General features: G+C 34.6%; 1 protein-coding gene across 8 annotated transcripts in view; it reads left to right on the forward strand.

Annotated features, from left to right (window-relative positions):
• The window catches only part of LOC149080080 (uncharacterized), a 440,318-nt gene that overhangs the window by 289,707 nt on the left and 122,709 nt on the right, over window positions 1-27,902 (forward strand). For all 8 annotated transcript variants that reach the window (XM_089239054.1, XM_089239050.1, XM_089239049.1 and 5 more), the window contains one exon: window positions 26,326-26,588. In XM_089239054.1, the coding sequence (XP_089095180.1) occupies window positions 26,326-26,588 (263 nt within the window). The remainder of the gene's footprint in view (window positions 1-26,325; window positions 26,589-27,902) is intronic.

Genomic DNA, 27,902 nt, shown 5'->3' on the forward strand with positions numbered 1-27,902 from the left:
ATATATATATATACATAAATTCTGATATGATATATTTTAGGATTTAATACACACTGAAGGCTGAGAGGAAGACAAATATCTTCTCTATTTTATAAGAAAAATAAAGTTATGTATAGCATAGAAAAAAATGAAATATATTTTTATTCGTGACAAAGAAACTTGTCAAACTATCAATTAAAAGAGACTCTCTGGATAATATTAGCAAGAGGAACGATTCCCAGCGGAAACTACCAACTTTTGCTTCCGAAGTTCGTCTCGGCATTAATACCCAGAAAAATCTCTTTTCTTGATGTGTTATGAGCTGAGAAAAACACTTCTTTCTCGCTCTATCAATTAAAACTTTTTAATACTTTCATTGAGCTTAAATGTGAAAAAACAAATTCTAAAAGATATACTCCCTCATCTGTATCTTATATAAAAGTTTTGCATGGGAATGTTGTTTAATGAACATTTCTAATTTTTGCTCAGCTATACCAAACTTAAAAAAATATATAGATCTAGAATATATATATATATATATACACTATAATCTATATCTGTTTCGATTAAATATCTATCGTCATGCTACAAAGTTTAAATAGGATCTAGTACTAATGATTTTCGTTTAGAATATTCCCTTGAATACGCAGAATGAACTATGTAATTGGAAACTAAGAACGATCCCGAATAGGGAAATGTCCAGCGATGTCATTGTACCTAGAAGTGAATACTTGTATATATGAGAAAATGTGGTAATGAACACTTTCATCTCACGTAGGAAGGAAGAACAATGCCGTAAGAGCGCAAATGATGGCAAGTGCCATCAAGTGATGACCATTTTCATAAACTCATCTCATTTACTACTTCCCTGTTACTTCCTGTGGTGGAAGCTGTGTAGTAGTTGTCATTTTACCGCACAACTTCTATGCACTGGACACTTTGGAGCATTTGAAGGAGGCAATTCGTATTTTGTTACCATATTTCACTACGAATTCTCTGCCTACGAGCTGGAAATTACAATGCTATTTCATTTTTTTCTCCCTACATAAAATTCATGTTTTCTTCCACTGATGTCATTCTCAGTTGCTAGAGCAGTGTTTCCCAACGCAGCAATATCGCTCCCTGGGGGTGATGAATGGTCCGGGGCGATAGGAGCAACGGAATAACATAGGATTTTATGGATATGCTTAGTTGAAGGCAATGAGAGAAAAATTTCTGAAGATTTGGGTGATGAAACAAAAGGTTTGGGAAACTGTGTGCTAGGCAGTGGTTCCCAACCGTTGCCCCGCGGAGTCCTTGGGGCTTCGTATGCACTTCCTAGTGATACGGTGGCCACTCGAGAGGAATAAGTTAAATCATTAACTTTATTAATTAAATAATTAAAAAGAGGCATATGGGGCTCCGCAACAGAAATTATATAAGAAAAAATGGTTCCGCGTGTCAAGAAAGGTTGAGAACCATTGTGCTAGAGAAACACTGGCATTCCTAAATGTATCTGATGACAATGCTACCTTGAAATAGTTATTAGTTCTAATTTTGAGGATTGGCGGGAGCACTAACAAGGTGCACTAAAAAAACTAAATTTTGCCTAGTAAGATTTCGTTCAATAATAATTTTATGATTTTGTTTCTTCTAACATCTAATAAACTATCATAAAATGGAGCTTTCATAGATGTAAAAAATAAACTGTCATAAAATATATATATGTATCTGAGTGGGTATATTGAACTATCGCTTGGAGAGACAGAGAAACAACTTTTTAAATGGGTTTTACACACACACATACACGCACATACAACATACTCATTCAAATTCAGTCTTTTCTCTTGGGAGATTTTTCTACAGACATTACACACAGAAAATCACTCGCATAAATAAAGAATTTTCCTGTGCTGTGTCATGAAGGTATTTTTGGTTCTATAGAAGCTCGAATATCACTAAAATATTTTACCGTAACAAAGATGATGGCAACATTTAAATGCATGTGGAAAGGTTATGTAAAGATATATTAGTGCTTATAACACACCAAAGTTAAGAACATTAATTCAAATAAACATAACATTTAAGCCTAACGGTATTCCATTCACATCCTTATTTCTTTTATCGGTGTACTAGTAAATAACACAAGATCTCAATGATTGAATTTGTAGGCATTTAATTCTCTTGAGTCGTTTCCGACAGGGAATTGATGTGTTTTTTAAGTTACGCAAACGTACGCCTTTTTTATACTTACACTTTTGCGTGAAATGCATAATGCGGTGATGTAGTCAAATGTATATGTGTAAGGGTTATGTGAAGGAAACGCGGTATTAGTGCTCTTTTAAATGAGTTTTGACTGGTATGCATATTCATTTTAACTCTCATTCCCTAGAAAATATCATTTTTCTTTTACTTTTTTCTCTTCTCTCTGAAAATATAATATTCAAAACTAGAGAGTTTTCTCGTAACAGCTCTCACTAAAGCGAATACGAGGAGCTTTTTAATAATAGAAATGCAAAATAGGTTGAACTAGAATATATAATGTTTATTCATGGTGGATAGGACAGACACCTACTTCGTCCCACTGGGATTTTCCTTTCTCGAAAAAGAGTATTATTATCACTATAATACTACGTGTTGCAGGTATTATGTGGTGCGGGGATTCATTCTCATTCTCCTTTATAGTTGATGTTTCGAGCCAGTCTTAATATGTATTTGCTTGACCAAGCGGAAAATTATACCTCATGATTTGTCGTTACATCATTTTCTATTCAATATTCATATGTATCTTTGTCATGTCAAATAAGTGATACTTTTACTTGAGACGCAAAAAGGTACTTTAGTAAAAAATATCTGCATTTTTTTCACCCTCTAGCCAAGTTTTATATTAAAATATAGACGCATGCACAGGCTCATTCATAATTTTGCTCCACGCGGAAGCAATATTTTAGTTACATGTTACATCAGTTGATTTTCTGAGTATACCAAAGCCTTTTAGTATATTAATTTTATCGATATAGCAAGTATTAACTGAATATGTTTCGAAGCTTGATAGATATTAAAAGTTCATTTGCATCCGAAATATTTGAAAGGATGATGGTACTCCAACTATACAAAACGAATTGATACTTGAACATGAACGGATTAATATTCATTGCCTTAACCACGGCAAAAAACTCCTAAAAACGGTGGTGTTTCATGAAATTTTCATTTCGAGTCTTCAATCAAATCACATTGTTTAAAAAACTTGTCTGATAAAGAGTTAAACCATGCATTATTCAAATTTGCAATCATTACCTTAATTATGTTTTCTTTTGTCGTTTATTTTGGGATTTTAGTATTGTTTCTGCTAGAGGTTTCTTGGCATTTAACAAATTGGGCTATTTGCATAATATTTGGTTTTACTTCTGTGTTGGTTGTTTTTGCATTTCTTATCTTTTTTTTTCATTTTAGTTTCGTCTAGTATTCGCATATTTATTTCGTTGTTTCGACCGTTCATTTTATTTGTAGACTGCCAGGTGCATATTATTATGTACTGCTAGGTTTATAAGATTTTCTTTTTATATCCGCAGTTAGTTTTTTTTTATGCAATGATATAGAAATACTGATGTGTATCCAAAAGCTAAATGTGTGTGTGTGGAAAACTCATTTCCTTTTGAATCTACGGTGTCCTTAGTTTGGAGGAGTTCCTATAAGATATCTTTCCTAAGACTCACCGTTATGACAAAAAGAGTGGTCCATAGCAATGTGCGCCAAGCCCGTATTAGTACCACTGTGTCTTTGTAAGCTAGACTGAATCGATGGTTCGTAATTTCGAGTTATGAATCTGTTGCGAAAATTCGATTTATTAAAGGAAGCGGAACATTCCGACCCCATCCTCCTTTTGTTCGTCCATACCGGGGGAATGAGATAGATACAATACATATAATATCAGAAAATGGTACAGTAGGAAAAGATGACTCAGGGAGGAAGAGTATTGCTTGTGCCGCGTGCGGAAGTGAAGGATGTATGTTGGGATTGCGTCTTTTTCTAATTTGAGAGAAAGGGTTGACTGCGAAAAGTATGTAGAAGCAGTTTAAAATATGATAGGGGGAGAGAGAGAGAGAGAGAAAGAGAAGGTCGATGGAAAATCTACCCTCACCCTTTAGAAGGCGGTATAGCTAGTTTTTCGTATGGAAACACATCACTTGCAGGATCTGTATATAGGCGCATCCCTCCTCCCAGTCGACCATTATGCTACCTTCATACCGATTTCCATCTCCCTTTGGTCCATCCCCTTCACTAGTTCTTGTTGGAGAAATACCGTGAGTTAGTAATGGACAATAGAACCAACAATGTAAGCTGGTCGGTATTGTTTGTTCTGAACAAACCCGCTTGCTATAATCAAGGGGGTTGGGCGCACGGGATCTGATGACCTATAATGAAGAATATGCTAGTCAAACTTGCTATGAAAAGACGGGGGTGTGCAGTTGCCGTTACAACAGGATGCACGCGGTTCTGTTCCAGCAAATTATTTTTGATTCCGAAAGAGTACCATAAAAGGGTTAGTTTTTAACAGATGGGAAACATTTTTTTTTATCCCATTTTTCTTTGCGCCATTGCTGCTGTTATTGTTATCTTTTCCCAGCCTATGTTGCATTGCTTTTTCTATCTCCCTTTGTTTGTTCTTACCCCGTACATCTTCGCTACAAAAGCTAGTCGCGTAAATGTTTTTGATTAGACTGAGAGTGATTAATAATTATAATAACGAACAATCAAAAGAATCCTTAATTAGACTGAGCTTCTAATAAATCTCTCGTGCAGACACGACAAAAGGGTGTTTGTTAACAAACTTTCAGCTCTTTTTTTTCTTTTACTTTTTCTTAGTTTTTTGTTTTTATTTTTTATAAGCGTTGCACTTCTCGCGAACGTCAAGTTGGGAAACTTGGTAATGAGCTTTCGCGCATTAGGAAACTGTTTTCTGTTTGAGTGACGTTCTGAATTACTGTGGATAGCGGTGAGACCAGTGGGAGGATGCAATGTTAATAAAGAAAAGAAGCTGTCGGTAAAGATTGACAGCTGTGGTTAAAACCACTCCACAAAAAAAGGAAGAGGCTTTCTCTCTTAGAGAGCTAGAGCCTCCGATAGTTCTTGAAAAATGGTACATCGGACTTTGTATTTTATGGTCCTCTTCTAAAATTGCAGTTTAAAAATACTTTTGAATTATAGCTATAAATATGATACAATGGAACTCCCAGTGAAATGATCAATTTGCGAAATACACAACTTTAAACTACCAAAAAATATGGATATAGTTGCATAAAGTTTATAAACAACTGTTCTTCCAAATAATATTATATATATATGTATATATGCGTATACAGAATTTTCTCGAGGGGAGGGGGTTGCAGATTTTTTTCCTTCTGGGGGATTTACGTTTTTTCCTGCAAAGAATAACACTATAATCTTGGCTCAAGGGGTGATTTAGCCCCCTTTGGGTACGCCAATGTATATGTATGTATATATATATATATATATATATATACACACACACATTATGAAAAAAAATTAAATTTCTGTCGAAACTCACCAATACCAGCGCCATAGACAGCTGTAAAATGAAGTGAAGTGAAAAAACATTGTTATAGTTTCATTTTTTATACCTGAAAAACTGAAAACAAATTAATCAGGTGAACTGGAAAGAGAAAGCAGAAAATATGAACATTGAAAATTTCAAAAGAAATTAATCGTAGAATTCAGAAATGAAAAATTCAAAAATGAAAAATTCAAAAATGAAAAATTCAAAAATGAAAAATTCAAAAATGAAAAATTCAAATAGGAATTCAAAAATGAAAAATTCAAATAGGAATTCAAAAATGAAAAATTCAAATAGGAATTCAAAAATGAAAAATTCAAATAGGAATTCAAAAATGAAAAATTCAAATAGGAATTCAAAAATGAAAAATTCAAATAGGAATTCAAAAATGAAAAATTCAAATAGAAATTCAAAAATGAAAAATTCAAATAGAAATTCAAAAATGAAAAAAGTCAGCCAATGTGTAGGGCTCTCATCAGGGGGAACACCCTGACATTGGCTTAACACAGAACGTTTTGAGACCATTTCTTGGGTTCTATAGCCTAAATAGATGCTCGATCCCCCGACGTTCTGCTGTAGTACCATTAAATTCAGAAATTAAAAAAAAAAGCTAAAACAAATGTTTTTTGTCAAGTTGAAAAAAAAAAAAGCAAAGCAGCTCTTGAGCATCTACTTTATTATGATCGACCATCTATTTAGGCTATGGAGGCGAAGAAATGCTCTCAAAACGTTCTGTGTTAAGCCAATGTCAGGGTGTTCCCCCCGATGAGAGACCTAGACATTGGCTATAACTTTTTTCATATTTGAGAATTCCTATTTAAATTTTTCATTTTTGAATTCCTATTTAAATTTTTCATTTTCGAATTTATATTTAAGTTTTTCATTTTTGAATTCATATTTAAATTTTTCATTTTTGAATTATTCGATTAATTTCTTTTGAAATTTTCAAGGTAGGCCTAATAGGCATAAATTTACCATCAGTTCCCCCGACATTTTTGCGATAAGCAAGCTTTGGAAGTCAAAAAGCAAATATGAGAAAATACAAAATTATAACCAAAAAACATGAAAAATCACATGAGTAGCAAAATATTCAATAGATATTTGCACAAAAGTGTGTTTAAAAGTTGGAAATATAAAAATTGAAGAATAAAATAAATTAAAATGAAACCTACCAAAAATAAAATTCGACATTTCAAATTCCGTTTTTAAATCACGTGGCATGAGCTAACAAGTTGAATGAGCTAACAGTTGAACTATCAAACTTCACCCACGTTTTTCAACTTGTTAGCTCATGCCACGTGGTTTAAAGACAGCATTTGAAATGTCGAATTTTATTTTTGGTAGGTTTCATTTTAATTTATTTTATTCTTCAATGTTTATATTTTCAACTTTTAAACCCACTTTTGTGTAAATATCTATTGAATATTTTGCTACCCATGTGATTTTTCATGTTTTTTGGTTATAATTTTGTATTTTCTCATATTTGCTTTTTGACTTCCAAAGCTTGCTTATCGCAAAAATGTCGGGGGAACTGATGGTAAATTTATGCCTATTAGGCCTACCATCATTAGAAACATTTTTGCAGTTTGGAGCAATGTGGGGGGGGGGAAGGGTTCCCCCTTGAGAACGACCTCCTCATTGATCCACATTTTCTTTTCTTTTTTTTGTTTCAATTTCTTTTCAATTTCTTCCAATTTATTTTTACTTTACATCTTCTCATTTCATCTCTAATTTTATAATTTCGAGTTATATGTATAAAGCTGCCTTTTTTGACGCTATACTCTGACTTTCGAAGTATTTCAAATAAATCTGGTTTCTTTCAGTTGCTCTTCTATATAATGCATGCTATATATACATATATAAATACACTACCTAAAATACAATATTTTCCGATACTTTATTCAGGGCCGGAACTAGAGGAGGGCGGGTGGGGCAACTGCCCCTGGTTTGCAATTTTTAGGTGAACACATAGAACACCGTTATAAAATTATCGAATTCGAAATTGAGGTGGGGACGGCAAAATCATGTTTGCGCCATGTGGCAAGACAATACAAAAATCCTAGTTACGGCCCTGCTTTATGTTATGAATTAGTTCTATGCAGAATTGAGAGCAATATATAACCTTCGTGGTCATTAGGCACAGGTGGTGGGATGGTCAATATCTCAACACTATTGAAATAGAGTCCCATACAACTATAGTCTCCAGAGCTAATTCAATAAGAAGCCTCACCTTAGTCGTACAGTCGGGAGAAAACACAAATGTTAAGCCAATTCCCTATTGCCTATTCTAAACACGGTATGCGCTCTCGTGACGTGCGCGTTCTCTTAAATAGCAGAGCAACCACTTGGCCTAATATCCGAATCCAAAATTCGAGTATTCTTGCACGCTTACCACAAATTCAATACCGGCCACCACACGTGTACTCAAGTTTTCGACGTATTTCGTGTAATCGAGGAACCCCGCAACGTTTTGCCATGGGCCAATCGATGCTTCTCAATCGAAACAGCGAATTCCCATTTCATTCCTGTCAACATCTGCTGCCTTACGGCTGTGACAACATTGAGCCAAACCTCCTCTTCACACTGCACCTCATGCTGGGTTATAAACGGTCACGCGAATCGTGAGATTGTGAAACAGTCCACGATCCAGATTGTAAAACAGTCCTCGCATTCAAGATCAATTACTTTAAAAAATCCTATGCCAAAGAACTTTTAAGAAAACTCACAGTTTCTCTCAGAACCCCATCTCGCCCCCACTTGTCTTTAATGAATAACTCTTACTTCAAGTCAATTTACATCGCAATAACAATGGGAATCATGTTTGCTTAATACTATACAAATCAAACCATTCACAAAGATTTATAGGAACAGGATCCGAATGTTCCAAAGTTCAACTACATCATTTTGTTGATGGCAAAAAGTAGCTAGATCAGCGTTTCTCAACCTATGGTTAGCGACGACGGCATGGGTGGTCCTCAGGCAGACTCAATTTAATTTAATTCTCACTGAATGGAAAATTATTCTACCGTTGTAATATTGATATTGGTGTTGACTATATGAGTTGACATAAAAATTATACCTATAATTATAATTGAAATAAAAATTATACCTTCATACTTAGGTTTACCATACATCATCGAGGAAAATTCGGAAAACTGCTCTATTGTAAATTCGGAATATCACTAAATTTCGCCAAATAAGGTAAAAAATGCAATTTGCTTATTAATTCTGAAATTGCTGTATAGGGGGTACTCTAAATTGCAGTAAACAAAAATTTATTTCGCGAAAAAATATTCAAATAGTGAGATGCTCATATTTCATTGTGAAAAAAATACAGTAAACTAGAATCTTAAATAGGGTAAAATACGGGACATATCAATTGCCATCATAAACGTTGCCAGAAGTAATCACCAATTGTTGTTAAAATTTCTGAAAAATTGTGAAAAAAACGTTGAACCCGGCAAATATGGGAGGTGAATATATTTTTTGTCATAATTATCATAATATAATTTATATACTGTAACATGAAAATGCTGTGTATTGGCGGCTTTAGTGAAATTGCAAATTCAAATAAGCATCGTTGGAAAAACGTGACGAATGTGTAAAAAAAAAATCGGAGCAATCAAAAGTACAGGAATGTCCTGTGATATGGAACACAAGTGATCCGTAATTGTTTTCTCGGCATTTTACTGGTCGTTGGGTTCAGAGAGGTCCAAAAGCACTGAGCTAGATGATATTCGAAATGCTGCATGTTTCGTAAAGAAAGTAAGGGGTTGTATATGGGGCTATTATTATAGTTATTGAAATAAAGACATTAACTTCTTATACCATCCCTGTATGCCCAAAATCCCAATTAGAAAGTTTTTTCCTAACTCTCGTGATGCCAACAAAAAATCCACGTTTCTGATTGCACAATATTCGCTTGACATATTCGAATTCAAAAAATGGGGGGAAAACATCATTGAATGCGGTTAAAACGGTTTTCTCTTGCTTAATGATTCTATCCCAACTTCCCTCCGTTTTTAAAATTCAAATATTTCAGTAAATATTGCACTTAAAAACGTAAATTTTTTTTTGTTGGCATCAGGAGAGACAGGGCAACAACATTCTAATTGGGTTTTTTGGGCTTACAGAGACTGTATAAAAGGTTAATTTCTTTATTTTAATAATTATACAACCACTTGCAACATGAATGACATATTTGAGTATTGCACGTTATTTGAATACTTTTTTAATTGGAAGTATGCTTCTAGGATCACCGCTTCGCAAGTAAAATGTCATACGCCCTGTTGCATATGCAATGTATATTTAATCGTATTACAGGCTTCCTAATGCATTTCATTTATATTCAGTAAATATTTGGGTGCAGTAATGCGTTATTAGCACGAAAACCAATGATTTTGATCTCATTTCATAATACCTATATAGAAAGGCATGACACATTATCGGATGAAAACTTTCTTAAGCCATTTAGCAAAAAAAATTTCGGCATTCAAGTGATATTCTGTCACATACGAAGCCGATGGTGAAGGCATTGAACCCCATATTTTCCCATCAAAATTTTATTACAAGGTGTGCCAAAATTTTATATCAAAGTATTGCTAAATGGGTTCAACGTGTTATGGTGATTGGGTGGGCCATCAATATTACTTTTGTAATTTACATCAGTATTATGCAACTCTGTGCTCTTATATAAGTACCACGATTGGCCGGGTGAGCATGTTTTTATACAAAGTACCAACAAAAAGCTTGAAATATAAAAGAGAATACCCGGAAGTATTTATATCGAGAAAATGTACAAGTAAAATTCAAAGAAAGCAGAAAACCTGAGGATATAAAAAAAAACAAACTCGAAAGCTTTTTATGTTGAATTTAAGTGAAACTCACATGGATCAATAATAAATTTGGGTAATAAAACGTGATGTGCTTGCTCGCTCAAAATAAAAAAATTGTTCGTATCATATTATTAGAACGTTTAAATTTACGTCTTTGACCTTTTTTGAAAATGGTTTCAAACAAACCAGTAAAGATGTCAAATCTATCATCACATAACAGTTTATTACAGTTTCGGTCATACACATTTATAATCAGGTTGGAGAATAAGAATTATCATCTTAAGAAGGCTGCGTTTTTTCTTCTTAACGTCCATGCTTATGGAGCGAATAAACACGACAACCGAAGCCAATTTATTTAAAAATATATATAGATGTTTTGAACTTTGTTTCAGCATGTGGCTTAGTCCATTAATTTTTTTTTAATCGTTTCGCCATAAAAATTTGTGAAGTTGTTTCACCTGCTAATGCGTCGGCCTATTATATAAGCAGCTGCTTGTTTTCCTTGCATTTCAAATAGAATTTTTTCATGACGTCATGTCTGAGCAAGAAGGAAAAAAACCATTTGTCTTTATTTTCTTAGTACATGGCTGCAAAATTTCTGTTTTATCGTGTAATGCTAATTTGTCTGCAGACATGCAGAAAAGCTTCACTGATATTACATAAAAAAACAACTCTATTTGCACAATTATACGAACAGAAGAACTGAACCAGTTGCACGCAAGATTTTTTCATTAGCATATCCAAATTGATTTCTATTTAATTTTCGTATCCGTAATCAATTCATCCTATCTCATCCGCTATAAAAGTTACAAAGACAAAATGAAAAGAAAGTGTGATTGCTGCGTATTGAGCTCTAATTCTATGTAAAGTAAAGCGAGTTCATTTTTATAATGCATGGAATTTTTAGGTTGAGAATATATGGAATTTTTAGTTTTTTGTATTCTAAAATACATGAAATTTTTAGCACAAATTTTCAAAATAAATGAATAAGCAGGCAAATGAAACAACATCAGTGCATTAGAATTTGGCAACAAAAGTTATCACTTGTGAGGGAGAAAAGAATTTCAGCTAAAACATTTCTTGGAAAATAAAATTATTATCATTATTTTTTTCATAACTAATAGCATTTCAATGTATAAAAATTCTGAGAAAAAAAAAGGAATGAATTTTTGTTCTGCAATCGCTAGCAAAGCTTTTGAGTGATTGGGCCCCTGGCTACTCGATTGGGGAGAAGTGCAAATTTTTAGTTTTGCACATTTTACACTTTTAGGGATCTTCTTCTTTCGTTTTTCTCATCCGAGCTCTTCATTTATGTCTGAATGTTTTTTTCCCCTTTTGCTGTTCATCTCTTTTTCTTATACTGTTTTTTTTAACGAAATTTTTCCAGATCATAATTTTTTTTCTCCTAATCCGTTTTTCTCGACGCAAAAATTGCCGACGCTTCTTCTAATGAAATAAATACTAATTTAGCTGATTTTTGTCGCTGGCGAAGCAATCAGGCAAAGCGGCTAAATATTTATTTTCCTTGATTAAAATATTATGCAAACATTACCGAATGGAGTTCTGTGCTTTAGGGTATGCGGATTTATGAGAGAACTGCTTGTGCCCCTCTCTCTCTCTGGTTGTATTTTTCTTTTGAGAACACAGCGAGATGAAATTAGTAGATTGGTCCTCCCTCCCTCTATTCCCCTCTTTTTAGTCTCTTCTTGCTTTAGTGCAACTTTTTTTTTTATTTATTTTATCTTTTCTATATTATGTATGTTTTCTTTATTTCTTTGTTTGTCCCAATATCTTTATTTGCGTTTTTCCATAGCCTGAAGGAGAAACGGATTGGCGGATGGAAGTAGCATGAATCGAATGATGATGCTTCGGTTATTTGTGGTAAAAAGCGAACTGATAAACTGATAGATGGGGAACTTGGAGAGTGTCGAAATGATGAACGTTCCGTTTGGGAAAAAAACTTTTTTTCAGTTTACTTTTTTACGACTTGGAGCTCTCACGAAACCACATAGTTCGCGTTATGAAAGCGAAAACAATGGTTAGTTCTTTCGAAATATTTGATCAAACCTCACCACACGTGGGAAAATCTGTAAAATATCAGCTATGGCTCATTTATTCGATTGTTTTGGAAATAGTGAACTTCTTGTCATACAATATCAGTGTCACAAAGCGTATATGACTGCGCATACAACGCAATATGTCTCGTTTGAAGAGTTAATAATAATTGTGATGATGAAGGGGCAGAGTAAAGTGTTAAAATATTTACACAAAATTTACACTTTCTCGTGATGATTTATTGCAGTATTCGTTTTTGAAATCTCTCTCTTGATTAGCTTACGAAAAGGAATAGTTCCAGTGCATACATTGGAAAAGTAAATACATAATTTAGCAATTTTCAGCTTAAGAAGTTTATCCAAAAGCGTTACTCAATATGATATTTTTTTCAATCATTTCAATATTCATATTAAAAAGTCAATAATTTAGTATTTTTCTATTTCAATGATCAAACAATCAATAAATCCATAACAATGAAACCCCATTAAAAATTAGTACAGCGATCGTTTTATACACTTAATACCCAAAATGTACGTATTGGTGAATAAATTCTGAACAGGGGTAGAGCGCAAATCATCGCGCTCATGTGATTGAAACTTCCAAATATGTACATCAAAGCAACACTGGTTTATTTCATTTGGCATATACCCGTTTTGTGTGTTTCACATATACTAAACACACGTATAATTGTATGTTCATGTTACAATCTAGCTTTACTAGATAACTAAATTTATTAGCGATGTATACCTAATCGTAATCGATACTATGCAAAGGAAGAGACACACATGCACACATATATGCCACCGCTATCGCCATCATTATCATGCGACTCCCGCTCGCTCTGCTACCGTCCTTCGCCAAAGCGACGGCTGGAAATTCACATTTTCTGTTTCTATCATGATAAGTAACCAAAATTAGATTAAACTGTTTCTCTTCGAAACAGTGTTTCCGGCTGCTTGCTTGTCGTAACAACACTCCTCCTTCTCTTATTCCGCTTTTACGTTATTTGCAAGCACCTGTAAAAGGCACTGAGATTGTCGTAAAATCAAGTCATCGAAATAAAGTGGATGAGTGAGCCTCGTTTCCTCGCGAGGGCGTTTTATTCACTTTGGGCGAAATTCTTTCCTCTTTGTGTTGCAAGAGTCTCTATTATCTTCTCCGTAAGAGGCAATTTCACGTGTTTTATAAAGCAATTCTTTCGTAACAATTTAGTCATTTTAAAACATCGCCTTTTCCTTGCCAAAACTTGGCGCTTTTGGCTTCAATCACCGGTGCTAAAATATTTTAAATTCAATGTCATTTCGCAATTTCTACTTAGTTTAAATGCAAACAAAAAAAATTAAATAATTAAAATTTAATTTTTTTGCGTCAGAATTTTTTCACCTTAATAAAACAAAATCTAAAATTTCCCTTTAAAAAGTTGAATAACAATATTAAATTAGACAAAGCCTAATCACCACACGTTATTTATGTTTCAATAGTTTAATAATTTCATTTATTCATATTTTAAACAAACATTCACCGCATTTATTTTTTCTATCCATAAAACAGTTAGCTGAGACACTTCATTTACGGTTTTCTGATTCGATCCCGTGGATAGAATGTCTTAATTTTTCAGCTTTCTGGAGAAGTGATAGAATTGTTGTTGTTGTTTTGTTTATTTATTTTTTCCTGATGCAGTTTCACTCAATTAAGTCTCACCGAAACTGAGCTTCCGCCTTTCCAGTTACGCGAGTAAAATGTTTCAACTGCTATCAAAAATAAAGGATCGACTCTTGAATTGTTTCGGAGCAATGAGAAGAAGAAGAGAGAAAGTTGGCGAAGAACAGAAATTTATCGTTAACTTCTGAGGAAGAAGCGGTGGCTCTTAAAAAACCATTACTCGTCGTCGATGTATGAGTGTATGTGAAAAGCAAGAGAGAGAGAGAGAGAGAGATTTTATGTGGAAAGAGGGGGGGCTCCAGAGTAAAAATAAAAGGTATAGGAGGAGGAGGAGGAGGCTGATGCATGACTGAGGAAAATAAAAAAGTTAATTACAATTTTATCATTACATCGATGTTTTTATCCCGATAATTATCCAACGATATTAGCTGAAGGGGTGCGAAACAGTAGAAAGGAATATCATTAAAATGCAGATTTGTTATATTGATTCCTCGGCCCCTCATTGATTACACATTAACCTCGCTTAAGATTTCCTTCCATTCTACCATCTCTTTTACTCTCTGTCTCCTCCTTGTGGGCTAAATAATAAGAATAATAATAATAAAAAATACTTATATATATATTTAAGAATTTTTTTTGTGGCTGTAAAGAATAATTTCGGCTGTAATCGTGAATTGAGAACTGAATGAAGAAAATATTAATTGTAACAGAATATTTGAAGTATGAGTATTTTTTGAATAATAAGTAGTTTAAAAAAAAGAGAACAGACGGGTTTTAGTTTCTCTCAAATCGGTAATTTTTTGTTTAATATATAAGAATAAAGTTATTTTAACAACTCTATCGAAAGGCGTTTTCTATCGTTTCAGTCTTTTTCTGATGAATCCATATGATGGAAGTGATACGATTTGATTTTTTTGTTAGTGCATTGTAATTTATCGGTATAAAGATCTTCCAAGGTTGGCTTAGCAATTATCCTTTTCCTGACATTATTATTTTTTGAGGATCCATACGAAGGTTTTTAACATCTGGCTGATGCGAAGATGAATTTTTGGAAAAAGACAAAAAATTCAACTTTCTTGCGGGGAATCGAACCCACGTCCTCTCACTTGCCGGGTGAGCGCTTTAGACTACAAAGGCAACGAATATCTCAATCTTTCCCTAGAGCTCGTGTGCACTGAATGAAACCGTACATGGACGGTCGGACGAAACTCAGGCCAAAGCTCACAGTTGCCGACACTACCCAGGTTCTAGGGCGCTCACCCGGCAAGTGAGAGGACGTAGGCTCGATTCTCCGCAAGGGCAGTTTAATTTCTTTTTTTTCTCAAAAATTCATCTTCGCATCGGCCAGCTGTTAAAACCCTTTGTATTTTATTCTTTTTTTACGACGCTTATTATTCGATGTATTATTTATTAATTGCATATCAATAACTGAATTTTTTAAATAACCCATGATTAAATTACTATTAGCATAGGCGTACTGAGAATTTTCGAATTTTCTCAAGGAGGAGGGGGGTTTCAATATTTTTCCCTGTAAACAACACTATAATCTCGGCTTGAGGGGGGGTCAGAACCCCAAACCCTCCCCCCCCCCTTGCGTACGCCAATGACTATTAGTATCACGTTTAATGTGATGTAGTTTATTATATGCCACATTATACTAGAACTCATTTTTGTAATTTAAAAAAAATAGGGAGTGAATATTCAATTTAAGTTTTATACAATATTTGTAGTTTTGTTTTCTTTAGGGATACGTGAATTTATAGCGAAAAATTGTATTCTTATTTTACGCTATAACCGAGGTCTAGCTAAAGTGACGTAACTTGAAATTAGCTCTCCCTTTCTCGATATGTATGTGTATATTACTCTCACTCTCACGAGTGGTTTTATATTCTCGAGTAGGTCAAATGATTCATTTTTCAAAGGCTCGAATCATATAAATCGCATTTTAATTTTTGACGACTGATTTGGATGTTCCAAGAGGCAAAATTCCGAGATTTCACCGTTCTAATGACAAACATGGAATACGATTTTAAGGGCACTTCTCATCAATAACTCACAGTTTATAACAAGCTTCATCATTCGTTAAGCCGATAAGTGTCCACTTGTTTGTAGAACAAAGGAATTGAAACTCGAACCAACCCCAAAACGCTACCGCACGAGGATGGGGAAAAGACCAAATCCCCTAACCAGATTTCGTTGGCACTTATGGGATGTTCCTTTTCGGGTAGATCATAAATTATTCACTATTCAATCGAGCGTTATTACCAATAACGAGAGAAAGCAGTGGCGAGCATCAACCAACGAAATATCTACCTACCGTCTTTTCTAGGATTATTTCGCTTGCAGGGTACTAAGAAGTTTGAGGTTCAAAGAAAGCCGAATCCGAATGTCTGATACTTTCGCTATTACATTGTCTACAAAGCCCATCATTTGTTATCCAAACAAGGAAAAATTGAAATTTTGATAAGCTATTTCTCCATCAATCTTGTCAACAAATTCATCTTCGAGCGATTCAGATGATCAAAAATCGTTGTGTTTGATAATAATGAAGCTATATACATGACGGTATTCGACAATCGCCTTTTTACTATGTGAATAACAAAATTACGATATTTTTTTCATAGTATATTAAAAGTAAAAAATAACAAGAGGGGAAATCTCATGCTCAATATTTGTTCCAATGCGATGAAGTTACATTAATATATATCACAATTTTTTTTTCTGTACCCTAAATATCTTTGGGCTACAAGTTATTTAATTGTTAGTGTAAATATATTGATCCTTGAAACCGAAACGTTTGCAAATGATCCCCTTAATGACGCTACAAACAAAAGGAGGAGGAGAGAAAAGCTTGATACCCCTCACCAGGTAAATAATTTCCCGTTTCGAAAGCAGAATAAAAAAAAAGTAAGAAGAAACATTTTCTTGAGGGAGAAGATCTTGAAAAATATTTGCAACATTTTTAAAACTTCAATTGCTCGCGATTGCATAATTTAACCCTTTGTCATTTGTTAAATACGAGAACTCTTCTCTCTGTAATGGTAACGGAAAGTAATATAAAGCCGAAAGGGGAAAAAAACAGAATAAAAGAGAATTAGTTTTAGACAAATAGAAAAAATCATTCAAAAGTTTCTCTTTTGGAATATTATTACTTTCTCTTTTTTATATAAAAAAAATACATCAGACATTTTTTTTCTTGAAAGTATCCATTATCATATCCCTTAAGAAAAAGTAGCGGTTGTTATCCTTTTTGCCTTGTTCATCATTTATTTTTTTCTCTCTCTTAAAACATATATTTGTATAAGGGGAAGGTGGATCCCGTGCTCCTTGTTATGGTGGCATTGAAAAATTAATTTACAAACGAAACCATCATTTCCCGACCTGTAGATACTTATCCCTAAAGTCATCTAAATGCGTAATAGTGCGTCAATGGAAACATCGTCCGTTAAGAAATGAAGGAGAAAAAAATCGATTCCTAGAACAAGAAGGAATCCGAATGCGAAAAAATTTTTTTTATTCGGAATATAGAAAAAAAAGGCTGTAAACATTGTATAGTGATTAATGTCAAGTTTGAAACTTATATGTGTTTGTACTTTTTTAAGAAAGAGTCGGATAATAATAATAAAAAAAATTCCATTTCAAGTATCGTGTGTAAAAATCTTGGTCTCTCGAGGTCTTTAAGATAATAGCTACTCCCGCAATTTCTCCTCGAAATTTTGTGAAAAGAAAAAAAATTTGAAAAACGTCGAATTTTTTTTTAGACAGAATTTTCGAAATGCAGTCGTGTTGAAGTTTTTGACAAAAATTTCAATCACTAAGACTAAGTTTTAACGAATAAATCATTTTCGAGAAATGACAAAGTTTGAGGTATATATATATGATGTACACCTGGTTTTGTTAGATATTCATTTAATTTCATGAATGTTTTTTTTTAGCAATTCAATTTCTCTTAAACAAAATCAACTTAATACAACGATTATTCATTATACGATAACATTAATTTGTTACGTACGTATGTGTGCTTGAGATTGTTTAGCGTATCTCTTTAATTGAATTCCTTCTTATTAGTTTAACTTTTTCTTATTATTTTCGGATTGTGTTCTGTAGATTGGTTGCGAGTTCTTGCTTGTTTTCTTACGTTGGCTTTCCTACCTCCACTTTCTAGAATATCCATTTTCAGCGGTGGTTTTGTTATCGCGGGTAAGACTCTCTCCATCTATTTTACCACCTACGGCACCACTGCTTCCTTCACCTTGGCTTCTGCAAAACAGTCGAGACCAGAAACAATTTTTCGCATTGGCGTTCCGTTTTCTCATTGGCGGAGAAGTCATGAAAAGCTTTTAATTTATTTATTATTTGTTTTATTTGTTAAAACACGCCCGTACATCCTTAGGGCCAATTACATCGTCAGGAGAAAGCAGCAGCACCACCACTGCTACCACCTCGTCTTCGTCCTCAGTTCTGAAAACCCCAATGTAAAGAAGGACGAAGAAGAAGGGTAAATTAAAGAATATGCATAAACTCAACTTTTCTCGGCAAAGTACACTTATTTCTTATTCACTTGAAGAATGGGTAGAAAGGCCAGTCAGCAGCAGCGAGGGTGACGACGAGTTAGTTGGACGACGTGGTGACGATAGAATTTGCTCCATTATTACATCTGGAGGGCAATCTTTAATTAGACGACAAATTCACCGAGAAAGTTTGCGGTTTTTTTTACATAGACGTCCTTTTTTTTCTCTTTCGTCTTGCTTTTTTTATCTACTTATCTAGCGCCTTGTTCTATTCACTTATTCTTTGCAGTCTTTTTTTAACACACTCTTACATACACACACACACATATATATATATATATATATATATACACTTCTTCATTTTTTTATTATTTTTTTGTCCGACGGTGTCTTTGAAACTATTGTTTTCGTTTCTGTCTTCTTCTAAGAAAAAAAAATAAAGAGGACAGAACTCAGGAAAAAAATTAAGAAGATGTAGGGAGAGAGAAAGAGTAAGAAAGAGAAACGAACATTTTCTGGGGGCTACGGCGAATGGATGACTTACAAGGATTGTTCCATTATCACTGACCACTATTCCTCGGTGCTGCGCAAATATTACTTAAAATTTAAGAGCTTTCCTCGGGGCAGGTTTGCCTACATGCTATACATATTACTTAGTACTTGAAAAGTGGAAGGATAAAAAAATGACTCTCTTCTTCATTATTATAAACCCTGCAGGTGTTTCAGAGTTCGTTTCAATTTTAACTAACAGCAACTAATTAAAAGAGAGTGATGTTTTACGGGCAAAGAATGGCAACAGTTCCGAATGTTGTTGTGATTGTTCGGATTCGATCAATTTCTTTCTGTTACCAGTGATGAGTTTCACGAATGTCTAGAAATGGGAAAAAGATTTATGATTTTTCTGATTAAATTCGGTTCCTCTTTCTTCTTTGTCTATAATTTTTTAATTCATGTAGGATTTTTCTTATCTTTTATTTTCTCGGAACATATCTTCTAATAATAAAGATATTCTAAATGGTTTCGTTGACTTTTCGTTGTTTAACTCCGGTTTCAATTAACAGTCATATTGGTGATAGGTAGATTGATGGCGGTGATTTTAAGACTCATGATGTTGATGATAATTTCAATTGCCTGATGGCACGTAGAGCCTTATGGGTGGTAAATGTTGATTAATTCCTATTTCGAAGCATATTTCGTCAATACCTTCTGTGAATTTAGAAAAGCCTTACTACATAAACATAGACCGATATTTAAACAGTTCTATCTTCGGTGTTTTACGATACTACACATGACTCAAAATGCTGAGTATGGGACACAAAAAGTATCACAAGCATTCTTCTTGGGTAAATATTACTTCCAACACTCGATAATGTCTGCAAATTATAAACTTGAGGTTTATAGCTCCATCTCGATTTTTATTCACCGTAATCTATAAACTATTTGAAAAGAGGAAATAAAAATATAAGAAGAGAAGATTAATAATACACACGTTTATATATATGAATTAAAAAATAGTATTTATGTGGTTAAAAAAAATAACGCATGTGAAAAATCCAATCCTACGTGAACGAAATGGAAGCTGATCAGCCGATTTGAATACCGCACTTCTTAAAAGGAAAGAATTTTTTAATCCTTAATTTTTTTCCCTTTAATTCCCCTTCAGATAGTACACGGAACAGTTATTGTTACTTCAGGATTATGCCAAAGGGTACCCTGCAGATTCATTAAGAAGCACTAAACTCTCTATCAGTTAGGAAAAAAAAGAATAATTACACCGAACAAAAAAATGAAATAACTTGGAAATGTAAAAGAGCGAAAGAAAAGAAATAACCAACATTTTTTTTAAATTAGAAAAAAAAAGAAAAAAGTAGGGGAAAAAACATATCTTTGAAATCGCTCTTCTTTAAGACTTTAAGAAAGATGTGAGATCTCCCAGAGGACGGAAAAGTAGAACGCGTATAAGGTATACGAGAGAAAAAGCGAGGGTTTGCGCTCGCTCTCTATCTCTCTCTCTCTCTCTGTTTCTTTGATTTTGTTTATCATTAATTCCTATTTGAATGTGGCCCATACTTCTTAATTACTGAGCTACTAGAAGAGAGACCCCCGTCGCTAATCCCTAGTGGAATCCCCTCAAATATTCACTAATTAGAGAAAATCTGCGGACTTAGAGCCAGAGGAAAGCTCTCTGAAAATCGCTGACAGACCCCGCAATAGCTATGTGGGAAAACTTCATCGCAGATGTACTATTGAATACAGGGCCTCGGGAAAAACAACGGTTTTCTTCTAAAAAGAAACGAGCAGAAAAAGCAAAAAAATATATATAACGAAAAATAGAGGGGGGGATAAGTCAAACACAAAAGAAATGTAAAGAGATGCTGGGGTTATTCAAAAAGGAGAAGCAGGCAAATCAGAAACAAATCTCTTCAGATAACTACCCTTCATTCCCGCAACTTAATTACTATCACATTAAAACTAACAATGTTTGTTAATCCTTTCTCTCTTGTACTTCTTCTGGAACTTCGGGTTTTCATAGAAATCGAAGAAATAAGCTTCCCAATCGTAGAAACTGCTTCTGGTTTTTTTATTCTTATTTTGCTCACTGCACGTTACGAATTCTATTTTCCTATTCCTTTTGTTCTTCGTTTTTTTATGCTTGTGTGCATTAAAGAAGTACCATTCCCAAAGCACTGGAATAAAAACTAAAATAAAAAGTTGTTTCTATATAGCTTTTTTTTCTTTTTCCTTCACTAGCGTCATTCACATTTTTTTCTTTTTTTACGAAATGTAACGATGATACAAGACCGTATCTCGAAAAGTTAGACTGAGTTTTCATTAAGAAACCCTCTTAGTTAATTAGTTATCTCCATTCTTTTCGTACTTAAAAAAATTATTATATCTTCTGATATGTGATATTTTAAATCAGGAACGTATTGGGAAATATATAATTTATCTTCTTTTGGTTATGTTTCATCTATAAAGCAAATAAGCGATAGACAGTAAATCGGTGATAGAACGATAAAGATCTCGAATTAAAATAATTAATAACGATTACATTGAATATAATACGTGTAGGGCATAATAATAATAACAATAAAATTCGAAATCATGATAACATGTTTGATGGTCAAAAAAAGTCAATATCGTCTGGATTTGCCTCTGATTTATAACTCAAAACATCGTTTGTTTCTTGTCATCGAGTTAAGATGTCCATAGTACATAATTGGTGAAAATGTGTTGAACGCCGTACTAACAAATGCTTATAATTGCAATTAATTATTGTTGTATAATATATTAGGTGACGGAAATTCTCTTGTTGAGCATTACGTTATATCTTTGACATTCAGCAACTAAATGAGGGGGAATGGGCAGAAATCGAGGTTCCCTCTATCCATAGCTTATGCTAGGGGAAACTCCCGTTAACATCAAGACACGGTGCTTTATAACATATCCAGGTAATTGCTATAGATGCCAAACTACAGTCTGCAAATTGGTGGACGTGGTCACGCTTTTAGGTCGGCATGTCGAATCAGACAATAAAGTGCTCGAGTTTCTCGTACGTACTAGTCGCTTTCTTGTTAAGCTCTTGCAACCGTTATGGCCGATACACTTATGGGCAGGATCATTATGATATCCTTAGTCCAACATATGAAACCCAGTGTAAAATATACATTAGATAATCTGTTCAACGAAAGTCAGCGGCATGGTTTGAGAACCATGTAAATATCCATCTTTCAATTTCCTGTCAGCTTTTATGGATTTTACATTTTGGTTTTCTCGAAGGGCAGATGATTTCTCCTCACGCTACAATACTTGATCCTGTATTTGTTCAAACAAATGTCACAAGTATAACATAATTTTTTCTTGGATTATTTATTCACAAATTCGTTCCTATTTCTCAATAAGGAGTTAAAAATGAAAAGAAATGTTATATTGTTTTCAATTTTAAAATTATTGCCCGTGTATGCAAAGTTAAAAGAACAGAAACTATCACTTTTCAGAGACCTGATTATACCACTATATTGGAGTTGGAGAAAAAGTAAATGATTTCACTGTGGAGCGCAACACATTGCTTCACTTTCACGAGTACTGAATGCCTGAGACAGGTGTGAATGTTTTCGGTGTTTTTGTAACTCCCTCATGATGTTCTGAAACTAATTTCATTTGACTATTTCTGATGTGTTATAGGCTTGGTCCGGTCCTTGAGAAAACATTTGCTCCTAACGCTTCTTCTCTCTCTTGTGTTCCCTTCCGTTCATCTACTAATCAGGTTGTCGGTCGGAGAGATATCTCCTTTTTCCTCACATATATGTTTTTTTGCTTCTTGTCTTTTCAATTTTTCTTGAAGCTTTTGGTGCCCGAGTCTTTTTCGTTGTGGCCTGTCGTGTTTCTCCTGTGTTATTTTAAGTTCTTTGATAATTGTCACGGACAGGAAGGAATCCTTCTCAGTTCTCGAGTGTGAGTGTGTGTATTCTTCGATCCACCGTCCTTGTTTGGAACTACTGGTAGAAGAAGGAGTGAATGAATAGCTGTCGCTATCTTTCTGCCAACTTTCAAGTGAACTTGGGTCAATTGGTTTGTTGGAATTTCGTATTTTTTCCCTTTTTTTCTTTTACTTCGTGATCTCTCTCTCTCTCTCTTCTTTATCATCTTCAGATTTCTTTTATTTAAGTTTTCTTTTACGATCGTGTTCTTTCTGATCCACAAGAAAACACAAGAAAATTGGAAACGAAAACTACGGTTTGTGGAGGGGAGGATCAAGTGATTGGGATGGCGCTTGGAAATTTCTTGTAACCCCGCTACGTTGTTAATTCGGAATAATTAGTGAAGTAGGGGATGCAGAGAACGCCGAGTGAAGAACATATGTTTTGCATAAGTAAATGTAGCTATGGTCTTATTGGTCCGTACATCAAACCCCTTCCTCCTACCATTTCTTTAACACCGCTGCCATCAAGTCAATTTTCTGGTAGTAGGGTTTTTATCTTCCAAAAAAGTTTTTCTCACTTTTTCTGTAATTTTGAAAACATACCAGCACTCCTATAAAATATTCTCTAAATACGCAGGTGAAAAACATGCAAACATATTTTTCAGAGGTATGGTTTACTCGCATGAAATACGTAGGCAAGTTTACTTTGTTAGTTAAAGGGGAGATATTTGTGCAATTAATGATTTCCTGTAGGTCTCAGATTTTTCTGTGACATTTCTCTCTTGGGTTGCTCATTAACATTTTTATCTTAAAAAAAAACTTGAGAAATCAGACTGATTTTTTTTGTCTTCTATAAACAATTATGTTATTGACTTTCCGATACACAGTTAATTGCAATAGAATTGAGCGCTTTCTCATGCATTCACACGGGAATAATACGTATGTATATTATTTACACGTGTTTGTGAATATCTAAACGAGATTTTTATCACGAATAAAAACTACTTGTAATGTTAGGCGAGATAATCTATAGCTAAGAATTTTAGTAGCTGCGTATTTATTTCCCTTGCTATAGGTTAGACTCTAGACTTTCTCTTGGTTTGAATAACGAGAATTTTTTACGTTTTCTTTGACATATCTGACGTCAAGGAGAACGTTGTTTAATGTCGGTTATCATGGCACTAGAGCTTGAAATGAATGATCAAAAAGGTGGAAGGAAGAAACACAAGACAAGAGTCTTACCAGGTGAATCCTAAAAATAGTAGCGTATCCTTAAACTCTTTAAGAGTAAGAAGTAACTGTAAATTAGGCTTGTGAAGGGCAATGTCCTCAATCTAAAAACACTTGGATGAAAGAAGGGCGGTCGTTTGAAAACTGCCGGAGTGCCATATTAAACTCTACATCTTTTTTACATGTGCATCAAGTGGAAATGTACGTATGCGAGTTAATGAAACAACAAAAGTCCATTAATGTCTACATAAAAATGCATTCATACTCATTCAAAGAAAAGATCTATATTGGTATTATATATATATATTTTTTTTTTGCTATAATTATCATTCCCTAAAAAATTTAAAAAAAAACCAATCACAATGAATGCAATCTGCATCTCTTGAAATAAACACTGGAACGGGCTGTTCTTGTGCAAACGGCAAGAGAAACGTCAGGTTCGTAACTCGCTCACAGGTGCATGGTAGTCGTCGGTCTACCTGAGACACTGCCGGTAGGCTTTAGTATAGACCAGCTTTGCCGCCCCCAGATCCATCGCGCGTGATTGATAGGTTTATAATTGCAGGGCAGCAGTACATTTTAAATGACTTATGACCCATCGATTCGAAGTGGCACCTTTGGCGTGAACTGCAGAACGCGTGGCGTCGTATGCGGTACCTCCTCAATTACCGTAATCTAGAAGATAAATTATCGCTCAGTTTACCTTGGCCTGAAGTGTAATTAGTGAGATGTGATGTTCGCCACTTGTATTTTATACGCTTCACACACTAGCATCGAGTCGTATCAGCTCTATTTATTCTAACGGATTTAAAATAAAAAAATTTTTTTTTTGCCAATCCTTTTTCTATCTCCAGGGTTTCACTTCCAATATTTTATGACGACCTGTCATCTAGTTTTAACTTTACTTTTAATTACTTTTAATTTTTGAAAATCTGAGTTTTAAATACGGACTAGTGGCTCTCTCTTTTTCACAAAGTACCGGATTCTCAGCTTGTTTTATGAGAAAATGGAGGAATGGGAGCAGGAAAGGATTTGGCGTAGAAGCTTCAAGCTCCCCACTCATCCCTTGAATAATCAAGAAGATGCGAGGTGGGTTCAGAAGAGAAGTTCTCTCTCATCATCCTTACTTACCCTTTATTTCAGTGGGTACAGGGTGGTTGGGCATGCATAAGAAGCATTTCAAATTCAAAGGGATGCAAGAGTGGGTGGTGAAACGTATGAGTAAAGCAAAAAATAAAAAAAATCTCGGAGATTGGAAGGGTGTAAGCAGACGGCAAAAATATTAATTAATAGAAAATGTCAGTAAAATTGCGTTGCGAGACAGTTTTGGCTGAAAAAATATGGATGTGAAGTCAACCGTTCAGAACACGCTGTCGCTTATTCACGTCTTCGTAATGGCGATGCATTTGAACGTAAGCCTCCCGTCATTACACGGTCGTGCTGGGGTTTTCTAGTTTATGCCATTAAAAGTGTTCCGTGTGACGTATTTTCGTTCGATAGTTGACGAACTCTTCTCGAATCCTGTTGGACTCAGTAATCAACGGAATCATTAATTTTTGATAGTTTTTGATTAGTAACAACTTAAAAAACATTAGTAACTTTACTTTTTAAACAAACAACTACTGGCTCGATTTGGACGGATGGTGTATAGTCTCGTCCATGTAATTTTACCTGGGTAATTATATCATCTATCTAGCAAGTTTGATCTTATGTTGTTCTTATCTGAAAAAAGCTGATAATTAAATAGGAATCAAAATTTCAGCGGTAAAATATGATCAAAATCACACCATGAGCCTTTTGGGAGTTTTTATTGTTGTTTTTCCCCCATTCAACTCTTTCGCAACACCATTATTATTATTATTAAATGTAAAAAAAATGAGATTCAAAAACATTTACATTCAGTTTTGTACATTTGTTTCTGTATTGAAATTAGGTGATAAATAGCTAAATGGCCTTTAAGGGATGCTCTTCCATAACATCTTGCTCATCAGCTACCATGACGGTTCTCATGATGAAGACCATTTAATAGCTGAAGAATTTTTATTTTAATTATATTTATATTTTTTTAAATTGCAGGCCCGGGTGGCAGCCTGGACGAAGGCCGAGGAGGAGGTGGTGGTGCCATGGACTCCTCCCAGATGCACGGTCTATACGGTGGCCACGGCAACAGAGCGAACAGCACCAGCAGTGGGAGCCCGCCCGTGTCCACACCGAGTTCGAGCGGGTCCATGTTGGTGGTGCCCCAACCAATTAGCGCCGTGACCAAGGGGCCCGGGGCCCCAGCCGGGGTGGCCACCAATGGCACCGGCAGGAAGTACCAGTGCAAGATGTGCCCCCAGGTAAGTTTATCATACATTTTTCATAATATGATTGCATAGGAAGTTGAAATCATACTCTAACTTTAGATATAGGTCTAATCGTGAAACTAGTTCGTGTAATAACGTTCCGATGATGAACGATTAACCAGCCACTTATGAAAAAAATTGAAAAAATCGATTCTTTTCGATTTTGTTTCTTAAAACTTAGCTATGTGCACTCTTTTCAGTGATATTTCGCTTTTTGTAAGGGAATAGCTAGAACGTGTAAGTTCCTTCGCGACATATTTTCAACTAAATCAATATTTGTAGAGATACTTTCACTTTCTCCGGTAGAGTTTTGTATTTCCTTTTTTTTCGTTTCGGAAGCTGTGTCATCGAAAACAAATATATTTTTATCTACAGATCCTGATATTTTCTAATAACTTGAAACATATAAAATGATTCCTTTAACCCCCCCCCCCCCTGCATTTTTTGATCGATTTAGTCGTCTGATTCATTGACTCATTTACGATACAGAAACACCCTCAAGTAACGGACTAGGTGGGTGGGACCGAGACGATAAGCAATCAAGTGTGATTCGGTTAAGACGGAGTACAATTTTGTGAGTACGAATACATATAAATATTAGTCAGTTAGTCTAAAATCTAGCAGTGACTCCTGTAAACGTATTTAAATGAGAAAAAAGTTAAGATCTTCATGAAAGCTTACTTGTCACATGACTGCCAATCTTGTCCTTAGTATATGTTGTAATGCCTTAATATTCTATTTTGAAATCACTGTACAGCAGTGTTTCTCAAAGTGGGCAATATCGCTCCCTGGGAAGCGATGGACTAGTTCGGGGGGTCGGCAGAAGCTATGTTATAATCAACGCCTGGATGTTGTTTCCCAAAAAAATCTTGAAATATGCCTTCCAAATTGAAAAAAAAAGAATGCCATCAAAATAATAAAACAAAATTTTCTTGAAAAATCGGGCATATTCGAATGTCGAAAGAGAAAGTTTTGGCAGCATGAAAATCATTATGTACATTTTTTCTCAAGTTTTTTTTTTATCTCTCTCCTCTCTCTTTAACATTTCATCAAAAAATAACATTTTTTTCTGATAAACTAGTTATAATTCATGAATCGGTTAAGAACACTGGCGTTGTGGCCCACACGAAGGTGGGGCTGACAAGTCTCTGGCTTGGGAGGCCTGAAACGATTCTTATCATTTTTGTTTTTCACAAGAAATTCACTATTGAGAGGCCCGTGAAGAACCTGGCCGGGGGGCTCTGCTGCTACATGTGAAGGTCATGACTAGCTTAATGGGGAGAATGGCATAATAGGGTTTTCTGCAAC

This window comes from Pholcus phalangioides, unplaced genomic scaffold (assembly GCF_987345545.1).
Source record: "Pholcus phalangioides strain wild (caught in Gottingen) unplaced genomic scaffold, Ppha-v1.0 ptg000011l_1, whole genome shotgun sequence".
NCBI lineage: Eukaryota > Metazoa > Arthropoda > Arachnida > Araneae > Pholcidae > Pholcus > Pholcus phalangioides.